This window comes from Procambarus clarkii, chromosome 42, assembly GCF_040958095.1.
Source record: "Procambarus clarkii isolate CNS0578487 chromosome 42, FALCON_Pclarkii_2.0, whole genome shotgun sequence".
In the NCBI taxonomy this organism is placed as follows: domain Eukaryota; kingdom Metazoa; phylum Arthropoda; class Malacostraca; order Decapoda; family Cambaridae; genus Procambarus; species Procambarus clarkii.
Window position 1 is genome coordinate 9,675,469 of NC_091191.1, and position 15,288 is coordinate 9,690,756.

General features: G+C 41.3%; 2 protein-coding genes across 3 annotated transcripts in view; one reads left to right on the forward strand and one right to left on the reverse strand.

Moving 5' to 3' along the window:
* LOC138373598 (uncharacterized) overlaps positions 1-390 on the reverse strand; it is a 179,993-nt gene extending 179,603 nt beyond the window's left edge. Inside the window, exon 1 of the mRNA XM_069339886.1 lies at positions 22-390. The gene's annotated coding sequence lies outside the window, so the exon portion shown is untranslated. The remainder of the gene's footprint in view (positions 1-21) is intronic.
* A 13,375-nt stretch (positions 391-13,765) lies between these two features.
* The window catches only part of LOC123770270 (latrophilin-like protein LAT-2), a 29,078-nt gene continuing 27,555 nt past the window's right edge, over positions 13,766-15,288 (forward strand). For both annotated transcript variants that reach the window (XM_045761963.2, XM_045761964.2), the window contains exon 1: positions 13,766-14,045. In XM_045761963.2, the coding sequence (XP_045617919.2) occupies positions 14,006-14,045 (40 nt within the window). In that variant the 5' untranslated portion in view covers positions 13,766-14,005. The remainder of the gene's footprint in view (positions 14,046-15,288) is intronic.

Below are 15,288 nucleotides of genomic sequence, written 5' to 3' on the forward strand. Positions count from 1 at the left end.
ATTGAGTCAAATAACTCTTACCTCGATTTGAGATGTGTGTGGGGGATGTCATCTGCAGACAAGATTAAAGCTTCCAAATTATGGTGACAGTCCACTCTTGCGTCTGTCGTCTTCCCACACAATCATCACTCCAAGTGTCCTCTCACGGCCACACTTAAGACCTATGAGGATTTCTTCATCCATGACACCCAGTCAAAACTGTGAATTCAAAATGGCGTCCGACGTCGTCCGTCCCAAGACTCTTCGACCCGCCCGTCTGTCAAGGAGCGCCGTAAGGTGCGGCGTCCGTTCCTCCTCCTCCGCTGCTGCTATCTTCCCGCTCCAATGTCCTCACGACGAGCCGACCAGCGCGCGTGACAGGCCCGAAAGGTAAGAGTTAATATCAGGACCGCGAGAATGTCTAGTCCTCTTTGCACTAGCGCCATCGCCTGACTGACCAATCGTAGCGCTCCGACTCGGTTTACGTCACGGCCCCAACGGCCCCTGATTGGCTACCGGTGATGTCATCCCCCCTTAACTCTCCAGCGGTCCCTCTTTCCTTGCCACAGTTGACTTCTTTTGTTTTTCAAATGTACTACAAGGTCTTTGACATATATACTCTCCCCCTAGTATACATTTAGCTTGCCTTGCAACACAAACTAAATTCTCTGCATCAGTCCACAGGTATCTTAGAGGGGGGAGTAACTCTCACATTAGATAACGATGGATGTTATATGACGTGACATTGGATGTGACACATCTCGCATTGGATGTGACACATCTCGCATTGGATGTGACACATCTCGCATTGGATGTGACACATCTCACATTGGATGAGACACATCTCGCATTAGATGTGACGATGAGGTTCATAAAGTGGGGCCCTGCATGTGTATTTAGGTGAGAAAACACACACACACGACGGTTGAGAGGCGGGACCAAAGAGCCAAAGCACAACTTCCCCGCAAGCACACACACAGTATATGAAGTTTATGGAAAAACTTCTTCTCAACTTCGTGTGAGAATTAAAATATTTCCCCCTATTAATTTCACGGTAATAAATTCTCTAGCTAACCGCCTGTCCATATTTTCACTGCTGGAGTAAATAAAACATCTCGGGGCCACTTTCATAATTATAAATCCTCGTGCGTGCCCAAGATTATAATTATTCAAACTTATGATCATAATGAATTAAAGAGGAATGGAATTTCTTGAATTAATTACAGAGTATGAATTAATAATTCGGGCTGCTCACGCCTTCGTTGGAATTCTTTACCTTTGTAATTGCCTTCGTAAAACTCAAGGGATATTTGCCTTGAGTTTTACAAAGGCAATTTCTTTGATATGTTCTGAAACTGAATACGTATATCCACGATGAAAAGACACCAAACACTTATTGTGTTTCGTTCCGGGTTGAAATGTTTCAGTCAAAAGTGGTGTAATGGTTAGCGCGATTACCTACTTGTCTGGCAGATATGACGATCGGGATTCGAACCCAACCCTGTGTGGTGGAATGTTTGGAGACTTGAGTGTAGAATGAATGGCATATGTCACTTTTGCAATGGAAGACACTAACGCCAAAGGCTTTATTCCTAACATGTCTAACACAATTAAACATCTTTTAAAGCTGTTTCTAAGTCTTTCTAGCTAGCATCGTTACCCAACGCTCTTTCTTCTCTCTGATAACCAAAACGATTCTAACCAATACTTCTGAACTAACCGAACCGATTTAAACCAAAACTAAGAGAGCATTTCAACTAATTGATGGACAACTAAACTTAGCCTAATGTCACTCGCAGATAACTCAACTTATTGTAGCCTATTACTCGCGAATAGTGTCAAAACAAATTCTTTCTTCTTTTCATGAACACAGTTCAGTCTATCTTCCAAAGGTTAAATTCCATTTCAATAACGCGATTAGCCACTGTGCTTTAAACCTAACTGCTTACTCCGTTGAAAACATTCATGACAGGGTGATTGTGGGAATACATAAGATGATACAGTGAAATGTATTACCATCTTTTTTTAATAATATTACAAGGCAAATATTCTCTCTCTCTCTCTCTTATATTTAATTTTCCTGTTTAGATAATCATTTACTGTTTATCGATATTTTTGAGCGGAATTCAGTATGATTAAACATATATGGAGTTTTAAATTCTTTGTTTAACAAAATATGCAAATTAGTGAAAACGGCGATTGGTCATATTTTGCCCAAATTGACAAGGAGTTTCCAAAATACGATGCCTATCGGAAGTATGACTTGAACGTTATTTCTGAGTGGAATTCAGGGTGATTGCCCATATTTGTAGTTTTAAATTACGACTTTCTATACCAAAAATATGCAAATTAGTTATTTTGAAAACTGTAGAAGGATTTTGGTAAAATATGACCAAATCGCCGTTTTTAATAAATTACATATTTTCGGTATAAAATGTAGTAATTTAAAAATCCAAATATATGTAATCACCCTGAATTCCGCTTAAAATTAACATTCGGGTCATACTTCCGATAGGCTTGTATTTTGAAAACTGTTGGGTGAGTTGTGTGTGTGTGTGTGTGTGTGTGTGTGTGTGTGTGTAATTACCTAAGTGTAGTTACAGGATGAGAGCTACGCTCGTGGTGTCCCGTCTTCCCAGCACTCTTTGTCATATAACGCTTTGAAACTACTGACGGTCTTGGCCGGGTGTGTGTGTGTATGTGAGTGTGTGCGTGCGTGCGTGCGTGCGTACGTGCGTGCGTACTTTAGCTGCCCTGTATTAGGATGAATGTTCCTCCCGAGAGCAGCACTAAGGGCACCAACGTCACCCTGGAGAGATATGTTTTACACCCTGGCAGGAGCTGAGAGACGTGTGTGTTCTCACCTAGTTGTGCTTGCGGGGGTTGAGCTTTGGCTCTTTGGTCCCGCCTCTCAACAGTCAATCTACTAGTGTACAGATTCCTGAGCTTCTCAAGCTCCAACGTAGCTATATTTGAAACTGTGTATGGATTCAGACTCCGCCACATCACTTCTTAGTACATTCATTTACTAACTATTCTGACACTGGAAAAGTTCTTTCTAATGTCTCTGTGGCTCATTTGGGTGCTCAGCTTCCACCTGTGTCCTCCTTGTGCCTGTTCCACCCGTGTTAAATTCATCCTTGTCTACCCTGCCAATTCCCCTGAGAATTTTTGTATGTGGTGATCATGTCTTCCCGAGCTCTTCTATCTTCTAGCGACGTGTGGTGCAGTTCCTTCAGTCTTTCCTCATAACTCATGTCTCTTAGTTCTGGGACTAGCCTAGTGGCATACCTCTGAACGTTTTCCAGCTTCGTCTTGTGCTTGACGAGGTATGAGCTCCATGCTGGGACCGCAATCCGCCAGGATTGGCCTTACATACGTGGTATATAAGGTTCTGAAAGATTCCTTAAACAGGTTTCTGAAGGAAGTTCTGATGTTAGTCAGCCTCGCATACACCGCCGATGTTATTATTTTGATGTGGGTTTCAGGAGACAGGTTTGGCGTGATATCAACTCCGGGATCTTTCTCTCTGTTCGTTTCGTGAAGGACTTCATCTCCCATTCGGTATCCAGTGTCTGGCCTCCTATTTCCTCCCCCTAGTTTAATTACCTTACCCCCTAGTGTGTGTGTGTGTGTGTGTGTGTGTGTGTGTGTGTGTGTGTGTGTGTGTGTGTGTGTGTGAATGAACGCACGTGGGCGTGCAAATATATAATACAGGATATATCAAATTCCACATTTACTCCTTGCTTACATATTTTATTTCCAAGTTCTGATATCACTAAAAAATGCTTCGTCTAATGAATTTTACCAAGTTTTAACCAAGTTTTATTTTTACCAAGTCATACTCTTTAATTATCCAATTTCTCTTAATTCATAAATCTCATCTTTCTGGGATAATTCTCGTGTTTTTTCTTTATGCATTTTTTAATCCTTTTTCATGTTCTCGATTATATTATTTTTTATCTGATATTGCCATTCTCCATTACTTCGGTACACTCTCAGGTATTTTGTTGCCCCCTTCTTTCTCTTTCAGACCTTTGGAAACCCCACTCCTTCTCGTCTTTCGTAGGCCTATTCTCTCTCTCTTAGGCCTTCAGTACTCTCCTCTTGTCACTCTCAATATCCGGTCGTTTGCCTTGCGTGAGGACCTGAGCCAGCGGCTCGGTGGACCTACAGCAGAATACACTCTACCCTCTTGGCCTGGGGGATGGGTGACTGCCGGGAGAGGTGAGAAGGTTGTCAGGGTAGATGTGGGATGGAAGAGTGAGATGTGAAAGGGAAAACGGGGTCTGGAGGAGAGAGAGAGAGAGAGAGAGAGAGAGAGAGAGAGAGAGAGAGAGAGAGAGAGAGAGAGAGAGAGAGAGAGAGAGAGAGAGAGAGAGAGAGAGGAGGGAAAAAAGAATGTTAGGGAGAAGGTGTTGACCAAATCACAAACTAGAAAGTGAAGAGACGATGACGTTTTGACTTGAGAATGGTCCAGGATGGACCGAAACGTCGTCGTCCCTTCACTTTCTAGTGTGTGGTTTGGTCAACATATTTCAGCCACGTTGTTGTGACTCCTGATCTGCTTAGGGAGAAGGTGGTGACTATAGGTTAATACACAGTAGAAAGCCCTTGTCAATGTGTGTGTTTTTCCAAGTACTGTTTAGCACTTGGAAGAACATAAGGATAAGGGAAACTGCTAGAGGCCCATTATTATTTAACTCTTTTAAATCCAACGAAGCTCATTCATATACATACATGTCTAACCTACGCTTGAAACAATTCAGCGATCCTGCGTGTGTTATGTTATCCAGAAACTTGTACCATCAATAACCCTATTTTTCAAACGAATATTTACATGAATATAAAAATATGAAATCTTTATTTTGGGTTTCGTGTTCAATTTTGTGTTGATAAACTTAACACTTTATTAATACCCTCCATCTCATTTGAATACTTAGATCATATCAGCATTTGCTGTTAGTCTTTCTAGACTAACAACTTAATGTACTAGAAAGTAAATTAATTTTGTTTAATCTCTTCGTAAGGGAGAGTTCTAATTCCAGGGATTACCTTTGGCATCCTTTAGTGTACGCGTTCGAGTGAATTTAGAGTACAATGACCGAACTGTGGACTCAACCGCACAACCCAACTGTTCCTAACAAGAACATGATAAAGCTGGATACTAACGTTAAACGATACTAACGTAGATAATCATTGTTAATATCTACCACTTGACAATATGAATCCCAACGTCCTATTTGTCGATATCTTTTTAATTTTTGGCTTAAAAATCATAGCTAATCGTGATTCTCAGATCATTTTTGCATTTAGGTGAAGCAATATGAACGTTGTTACGCTTATATTCGGTTACTATATTGCCAACACCTTGGCTTGGAATCCCTATATTGGTCAGCATTAGGCTGCATCTCCTGATCTCTCGTCCATTACAAAAGCCTATCAAAATCTTGATTTTTTAATCTCCTGATTTCATGCCAAAATTAGGGTGCTAAAGCAGGGAAGTAGACACCTATGTTTAATCGGCACATATGAAGAGTAGGCACCTATGAAGAGTAGGTACTTATGAAGAATAGGCACCTATGACTTCGGTAGGAGTAATCTATATGTAAATGATGATGCACAATCTCCCATCGGAGAGGCACTTAGTGAACACGACTAGTTATAGAGAGAAGGCAGGAGGAGGAGGAGGAAGAGAGAAAATGAGAAAGGTTAGAAGAGGGAAATATAGAGGTGGAAAGGAAATTAAAGTTAAAGTGATAAATGAAGAGGGAACAAAACTGAAGTGATTTGGAAAGTTCAGGAATGATTGTAACAATCACGAAAATGTTGCAAGAGGAACGTTGGCGGGTTTGGCGAGGGCAGAGGCTAATGGAATGACGGAAAGTGGCCAGCGTGGTATAGTGTTGAAGCCTTTAGGTGTGTTGCGGAGGTGGAGGTGACAGTGTTGATGTTTCGGCGCCTGCTTATGGTGTTCAGACATGTACTCTGGCATATCCTCTTCCTCTATACTCTGCACACACACACACACAGGAAGGAAGGAAGTGATGTGGTGGAGGCTGACTGCATACACAGCTTCAAGTGTACATATGATAAGAGCCCAGTAGGCTCAGGAATCTGTACACCAGTTGATTAACGGCTGAGAAGCGGGACCAAAGTGCCAGAGCTCAACCCCTGCAAGCACAACTAGGTGAGTAGACACACACACACACATAGACAGACAGACAGAGAAACTAGCTCTGCCAAGGAACATTACTATGCCGAGGAGGCTATATAAACCTGAGGCACAAGATTGGATTTATCATTTAACGAGAGACTGTCTCTGGAATTCTCGATTCGTATTTCAATATTTTTTTCTGGCTTGTCAAGCGGTTTATTGAACACAGCTGTTTGTAAAGTTTGTGTCGTGGAGGAAAAGTACTGTGAAATGAAAAAAGAATTTAGATTTCTTGTGTAAACTTAAGCTCGGGGTTCATTATGAACAGCTCAATTGAAGCCTGGCCCCAGAAACTTTTTGTGTATGTTTATACATTATTTAATGTAATGTCTATCAAATTAAATGCAGAGTGAAGTTGTGTACCTGAGTCTTTCAATGGTTGGATGACTTGATTTGGCGAGTTTCTACTTTTTTGAAGAGCATGTTCCAAGTGTGAGTGAGGCAAATAGCAACGGGAGTGATGTCTTCGAGAATGTCACAGCTAGAGTGATGCTACAGCCGACTGAGCGTCTTGTGTTGTAACTTCCGCCTTATGGTTTGCAACGTTGAGTGGTAGATATTCAGTGCATATTCAGATATAACACTGAGTATCTGATACTCATTCGTATGTTGCATTTTGCATTTTCATGATGTATCGTAATCAGCATTACTATACATCATGATATTTTTGCGTTTTCTCACCCGCAAAATGTAGCCTACCCCATTATGGTGAGGTGGTGAAATTATGGTGTTATGGTGAGGTGGGGAAATTATGGTGTTATGGTGAGGTGGGGAAATTATGGTGTTATGGTGAGGTGGTGAAATTCATCTTGTTTAATGACCTTTGTTGATAACCTCGACACGGGCCTTGAAACACGTGGGGGAAATGGGTAAATTACCCCAAATGGATTAAAAATGAAAGCTTTGGAGTAATCAATGCCCAATAAAAAAAAAACAAATATAAGTATATAAAAGATTTTTATACTGTCTTCAAGCGACTTGGACCCCGAAGACAATATCCAAATTCCGATACCAAAAAGTCCTGATACTGATGCTGTTTTATCAATAAATTAAATGGCACCATTTATCAAAACCTGAAGTGGAGAGGTTTTCAGTGAAATCCTTCAGTTCTTCAATATTTTGTATTAATCTTATATGTGTGTTATTATTATTACTACATGTGTGTAGCATTTGAAGTCTTTTTATTAATTCGTGACCTTAAGAGAAGTTCACTCTTCATATCCGAGCAATTACTATTAGTGTGTCTTTGTTTACAGTGGTAGAGTACGCGACTGGCAATGCTGGGGTCTTAGGTTCGAGCCCACCTCACAGCCCTGGTGGATTTTCTCTATATCTTTGTTTAATTTGTAGTCTGAGGGTAATATTGTTTTAACACAAATGGACGATGCCCAACACAATATTCCTTTAGTACAACTAAGTTTAAATTCATGTTATCGTACGTGAGTGTGGCCGTCGAAAGAGCAACGCTGACATTTTCAATAGCATAAATAATAGACATTGTAGAAGAAAACGCCACGAAGCAGCTACCGCAAGTGACGTGACTGTCAGAACTTTAGAAGTCGCACTCATGTACCCAGAAGTGGGATCTGAACTGGACATCATTTAGGACCTTGAAGGCGGCGATTGGTTCGCCCCACAGCGCCAGTTATGCCTACCAAAAAATGACCCACTGGATATTCAGATTCGTCGAAGCCTCAGCGTTCACGCAAGCTCGACATCTCACCCATTTAAAGATAGGGAAAGGTAGAGAGAGAGAGAGAGAGAGAGAGAGAGAGAGAATGCTAATATCAGCCAGCAACTGTCGTAGAGAGCGGAGGACACGGGTGGTGAGGTCTCAAGGGGGCTGAGGGAGGATGGTGGAGAAGCCTAAGACCAGCTTTACTTTCCTTGGGATTTATCCCTTCCTTCTGGCTCTCTCTCTCTCTCTCTCTCTCTCTCTCTCTCTCTCTCTCTCTCTCTCTCTCTCTCTCTCTCTCTCTCTCTCTCTCTCTCTCTCTCTCTCTTTTAATATAAATTTTTACTAAAGTCAGCTCGGGCATTGGTCTCATTTACCTCATTCTTTGCAGAGATTGGCTCATTTACCTCTTCGTATGCCCTCGGTGCTCCTCTCTTTATCACATAATTTTTATCTTCTCCTTTCATTATGATCATTTTTGCCTTCATTGCCCCTCCCCTCTCCACCTAGACACTTGTCCTTTTTGGTTTAATGTTTCTTCAAGTCTTTCCTCTTCTTTACATCCGTCTCCCTCTCTCTCTCTCCATCTCCCTCTCCTGTTCCCTCCCTCCATCCCTCCCTCCTCCTCTTCCCATCGTTCCCTTTCTTCCAGGTTTAATCGCGATGAACACTATAATTTGACTTCCAAAAAGGATTACCTCTATTGGGATCGTCGTTTGCATATTGTTAAGGTTACCGAGTGAATCTTCGCTACGCGCGAGATTGGGCTGTCCGTCTTTCTTCTCCTTAACAGTAAAGCAAAGTGCAACTTATCGGATCTTACATATACAGTGAAATCGGATTCCAGACAGTGACTAAAACGATGCATTGTGAGGACAGCGCAACAGAATAATAAGAGAGAGAGAGAGAGAGAGAGAGAGAGAGAGAGAGAGAGAGAGAGAGAGAGAGAGTTTGTGTGTGTGTGTGTGTGTGTGTTTACTAGTTGTGTTTTTACAGGGGTTGAGCTTTGCTCTTTCGGCCCGCCTCTCAACTGTCAATCAACTGTTTACTAACTACTTTTTTTCTACACTACACACACACCCCAGGAAGCAGCCCGTGACAGCTGACTAACTCCCAGGTACCTATTTACTGCTAGGTAACAGGGGCATTCAGGGTGAAAGAAACTTTGCCCATTTGTTTCTGCCTCGTGCGGGAATCGAACCCGCGCCACAGAATTACGAATCCTGCGCGCTATCCACCAGGCTACGAGGCCCCTACGAGGCTACGAGGCCGAGAGTTTGTGTGTGTGTGTGTGTGTGTGTGTGTGTGTGTGTGTGTGTGTATGTGTGTGTGTGTGTGTGTGTGTGTGTGTGTGTGTGTGTGTGTGTGTGTGTGTGTGTGTGTGTGTATGTGTGTGTGTGTGTGTGTGTGTGTGTGTGTGTGTGTGTGTGTGTGTGTGTGTGTGTGTGTGTGTGTGTGTGTGTGTGTGTGTGTGTGTGTGTGTGTGTGTGTGTGTGTATGTGTGTATGTGTGTGTGTGTGTGTGTGTGTGTGTATGTGTGTATGTGTGTGTGTGTGTGTGTGTGTGTGTGTGTGTGTGTGTGTGTGTGTGTGTATGTGTGTGTGTGTGTGTGTGTGTGTGTGTGTGTGTGTGTGTGTGTGTGTGTGTGTGTGTGTGTGTGTGTGTGTGTGTGTGTGTGTGTGTGTGTGTGTGTGTGTGTGTGTGTGTGTGTGTGTGTGTGTGTGTGTGTGTGTGTGACCTTGCCAGAGGTCAGAGGCAGGTTGACCGGGATGTGTGTGATGCAGACATGCTTGAAATTTTGCCCTCTGTTTTTTTTTACCTTAATTCTGATTTTTTTTTTTTTTGCCAACCATTATGAAAATTACATTAGTTTTTTATAAATATTTTTTTTGTTAGAAAATGGTTTCCCATAATCGGGGACAAGAAGAATGTTAGAGTTATTGTGGTTCTCTAGAATCTAGACTATTGACCTATCACCAGGATGCACCCACAACAGTTGCGTAACTCCCCGTTACCTATTTACTGTTAGGCGAACAGAAGAAACAGGTAATAGAAAACACTCCCCCAAAGGTCTCTATCCAGCTGCGGAAATAGAACCTGTATGGGACTTTTCAGTTGTGTGTAGACTGCGCTGACCACTGCGCCACCAAGACATAGCGGTCATTAGCTAAGTTTATTGATGGTTCAGCTGAAGACCCTGTCGCCTGTGTGTAGTATAAAGTCTCAACAATGACATCACAATAACGCGATATGTCTGGGGTCACCCAGAACGCTGGGTCGATCCGCATCCTGTTCTCAAAAATTACACTATAGTGAACAAATTCACAAGGGCCGTGATGAGGATGTTCCCGGACGCAGGTTCGAATCCTCGTCACGGCCCTTGTGGATTTGTTCATTTGATGCATCACGTTAGTGTGATCTCTGTGTGTGTTACACTACAGTGTAAGTTCTACTTGCATCTTAGTTTACTAGATAGTTTGAAGGGGTACATTTAAATCATATAAACCTGAAATAAGTGATCTCCTGTGCTCGCCGTATGGTCTCCGAACTGTCAGAGTTCTTCAGCAAACGGTTCCCACTAGTTTATACTTATATATGAAATGTGCTTTTGGCTGGGTGCTTCAACGTATGGTAATTAGTTTATACCTGCTCTCTCTCGGGGAAACAAGGCCTCAGAGATGATGATTCGCTCCATAAGAGTGGACCTGCTGGTTCGCCTGTCAGTCGTATAGAGTAAAATGCATTTAGTAAAATGCTGACAGCCGTTTGATGATGAGATGTACCGTCGCGGTCACGGATCCATCCTTGCGTTCCTACCTCTCTATCTTTCTTCCTCTCTTCTTCCCTCCCTAGATGCCGCATGGGGAGAGATCATCCAAGTCCCTCCGACTGTTACCAACTTTGTGCCAGCGCCAGAATACCCTGAGAAACTTGCCTGTGCCCGGCTGAACTCGAAGTATCAACAAACTTCTCCGTCTCCGGGATCTCCATTCAGTCCTCTCTCTTGACGATCTCCCGGACGTTAGGGGCAGTATTTTTCAGAAGTTACCTTTGGGTAACAGTAGTTCTTTAGAAACCATTGAGAAAATACCGATACGGGTATAGGACTCTTCTAACGGGAAAGCCAGAGATTTATACCTTCCATAGAATTTACCGCGAAATGTTTAATAGTACAGTATAGACATCATGATTTTTTTAGTGTTATAAATACGTTTTTTATTTGCGCAGATTCTATTATACTACATAAAACTTAACTCCACAAGTGAGTGTGATAGTTTGTAGTGTATTTTGGCTATTTGTGTAAATTCCTGTAAACAAATTACAAATGGAATAAGTTAAAAGATGATTAGATTGGGAGATGTGATGACTAAACGGATTTAATAATAAAAAGATCACCCAACACACATACTTATAGACCCCACAGAACGTTCATCAATAAGCCTACAAACAATAAGCTCTATTGGGGGGGGGGGGTTAGTTGGATAATAATAAATTTGTTGGGCCAATTAGGATTTTGTTGCCATCCTTTTTCCCTTCCCTCTCATCCTTCCCCCCCCCCCCCCCCTACCTCTTCTCTCTCCCCTTCTCTCCGAATATTCCTATTATGTAGCAATGAAAATCCTAAACAACTCTGTAGGAAAATATGAAAATCGTATGGAGGACCTCTATAAATGCCAATATTTTTTAAAGCATTTCACTTGGGTCGACCACCTACTGACCTATGACACTCCCCTACCCCACATGTTTCATGAATGAAGGTTGGGTGAGGCTAACCTTAAAAGTTTGACCTCCATCTGCGAAGACACCTTATTTCATAGATATAGATTGTTAAATTGTAATTATCATATAAATGAAAGTACGAATATTATTATTAGTATTATTATGAAATATTTAAATATAATATATATTCCTTAATTTTTTCCAGGAGCATCTTAGAGGTGAAACTGACCACTTCACAAGCTATATCTCCCAGAACCCCATCAAGAAGGAATCATATCCTCGCCGCCTCGAGAAACCTCTATAATAGATCTTCCTAACGAGAACAGTCTCACCATAATGAAAGAAAAACATTGCAGATTGCAAGAGGACTACAAAAATTTGCAACTATTGTGAGAAATTTGATTGTTAGATTTTTTCCAATCTCTTTATATTCATTATATTTTTTTTAACCAGTATCGGGTCCTGTTTGCGTTGACTTGAATTCTTTTCGCTAATGTTACTCTGGCTTTTGTTTACATGACTCTCAGAGTTATTGTTGATGTTGTTGATATTACATTCATGCAAGATTCACTCTGCAAACCAGAGGGGTGTGCTACAGGGTGTGTCTCCGGCTGTGGAGAGCAGAAGGAGGAAGAGAAGTAGTAGCAGAGAGAGAGAGAGAGAGAGATTAGTAGGACGTGCATTAGAGATCTAGTTAATCTAATAATAACGTATTTAGATGATACCTTTTCCTAAATGCAACAGAGTGACTTTAACTATAACAAACTCAACAAAATAGATGAATTAAAATGACTATCACTAACACTCACAAATGCAGTAAGTCAGCTATCGAAAATATTAATAAGAACACTCGCACTATACACTTAGACCCACCTGGTGTCTATACTCACAAAGGCTCCAACCAACCTGCTAGGTAGGCGGGACGGGGGCCCCAGAGCTTGAGACTTGAGGCCGGGGAAAAATGGGGTTGAAAAAATTAGCGGCAAAATTTCGTGGCTATTTGCCTCATAAACTAAAAAAAAAGACGCCGCTGTAGATATTATGTGAGAGGAAGAATCTTTTCCTAAAAAGATTTTCCTTTCGTAAAACACAAACACACACTAGAAGCCTTCACGCTCATCCAACTCTTGTGATGCTTTGCACACATTTTAAAGTGACTTTTGCGTCACATTGTTGCATCTTTATTCAAGTATGCAATTGCACATCTCATTTATGCAGCATCGTGATCATAACACTTGTCTCTGTCTCGCTGAATTGCACATTTCTGCACCGTCAGAACCACACCGAGTGTGCAATTGCTCAGTTCCATGGTTGTTGACCCTCCCCCTTTATCACTCCACCGCGGAGTGAGTACATATCTGTGTGTGGGTTCCTACCTGACTTGGCAGGTAGGAACCCACGCTACCCTTATTCGCAATGAAAAACTATTTTGAAGAGGCACGAAATGATTCATCACATATTAGTACTATAATCACGGTATTAATATCGAATGAATTATTATCAGCCTCGACACACTACAGTATATCGTCTAGAGAAATAATATGTAAACAAATCAAGTTACAAAATCGCCAAAATCTTAACAAATTGTCAAAACTCCAAATAATATTCTCACTAATGTTTAACTCGTAATTAGAAAATATCAAGTTGCCAAGTGGCTGAAGATTTGTGAATGTCGCACTAAGTATTTAAGGAAGTTGACAGGAAATGTTACTCTATTGTTCTATTAAGTTACCGATGATGAAAGTGTCGCTAGGCTTGTAGAGGATTACAACTTGTCATCGGTAAACGGACGTGAATTTCGAAATAAGTGATCACGTATAACGATTGTCTTAGCGGTGTTATGTGTTATACATATGTAATGTGTATATAGTTAAGAAGTACATCTGGTGATATTTTTTTGTTTAACGTTGTTTACCCCCATTACTGCTAGTTCTTAATAACTTATCAGATCTAAATCTGTCATAGGTAAGATGAGGCACTAACGCCTCATAGAAAGTTTGAATGAAAAGAACCCCGGTTACTGGCTAAGTGTGGCCGTAACAGTTTGTACTGATACAAGTGCAGGAGTGTCGTGAAAGGTATGTGCCTACTTAATGGCAAGTAATCAAAAATTACCGAGTAAATATGAAGTGCAGATAAGTACGATAAGATAACTCTCCTTGAGATTAACTCGTGGGAGATACAGTCGCATTCTTAACTCCGGTTCTGAAGGCTGGGTCCTTCTCCTACTCGTCTACCACACTGCCTACCACAAACAAGCTACCACACTCTACACACACACACACACACATTGCCCACCACACTGCACATTTGGAGCAGGGAATTCTTCTGAAGTAAGAGATCTTAAGGACGGATGTTGCCATTTATGCGGAACGTCTTCAAGTAGCGCACTGCTGAATTACGACTGAGGCACCATGGCGAGCTTTACGTGGTTCAGTAGCTGCTGCTTCATCGGTAAGTAGCTTGCAAAAGTATTTGGGTACGACCTTGATGGATATGGCTGCGTAGTAAGCAGGCTTACGCTCGCTCTCTTTCTCTCTCTCTCCCTTTTTATATATATACATGTATATATAATCCCAAAGAAATTACAATGGCGTGATAAACGCTCTGCCCGAAACGCTTTGCGTAATAGTGGCTTTAGGCATTGTATGTACTAGCTCTATCTATAAATCCATTAACGTTTTGTATCTCCCCTTGTATGTATGTACTTTACCTGAATAAATATGTGTATTGTATTTGTATAAATGAGAAAATAATTGTGAAGCAATGGGGTAACTTAAACCGGCGTTCTGGTGATTCTCAAACACCTGCCTTTAGCCACGATGGGACACAAGCCTATTAACCCAAAACCCTAAAACCCAGAACCTCCCATTATATAAAGTACAGTTCCGGGTTGATAAGCTTTTCTCCAGTCGTTGCAGAGTGGGTGAGTTTGAATCACATAAACCTGGGCCTAGCAGACGAGACAATTAATATTTATAGCGGAATATTTTAGCTCTGCTTTTTAACTAAACATACCTTGAAACTGATAAATTTTGTATTACAGTAATTATGGTGCTCTGTTAATACAATCTAATATGAGTACTAGCTCAAACGACATAAACCTAAAAGATACAGGAGATAAGACACGATAAGGAGCCTGTTTTTTTCTGAATTCCTTGGTAGGTGTCATACCAACACAGTAAAACCACAAGTACCACTAAAATGTGCATAAAACATCGTAGGATGACAGAGCAAGGTGAGACACACACGACCACTCACCATGACAGCCTGGAGCTGACTAGCGCCTGGCCTGAAGGTACCAGCTGCCAGCTAACGGTTTTTGTGACGTCATGTAGGCGCCGCATCTGTTTAAAAATTTTCACCCATAATACCTTCAATCTATTTTCTTCAAAAGTATGTGGCGCCTCGCACGAGGCACCACATACTTTTAACGAGTATTATATATAAATATAAAGTCCCTCCTTACGTGTAAAACAAACCATTAATCCCACATCTATTTCGTTACCGGTATATTGCTCCATAAATCCACAACTTTATTTCCAATCTAGTATTTACCCAGGTCCTTTCTAGCTTTAAAATTCTCCAATTAATTTTTCATTTCTCTGCGTTATATTTTGTGTGGATATATTTAAAATCTTATTGATTTTCCCTCTGTTATACCCTTTCATCCATTTGTATGCTTCAATCATGACGC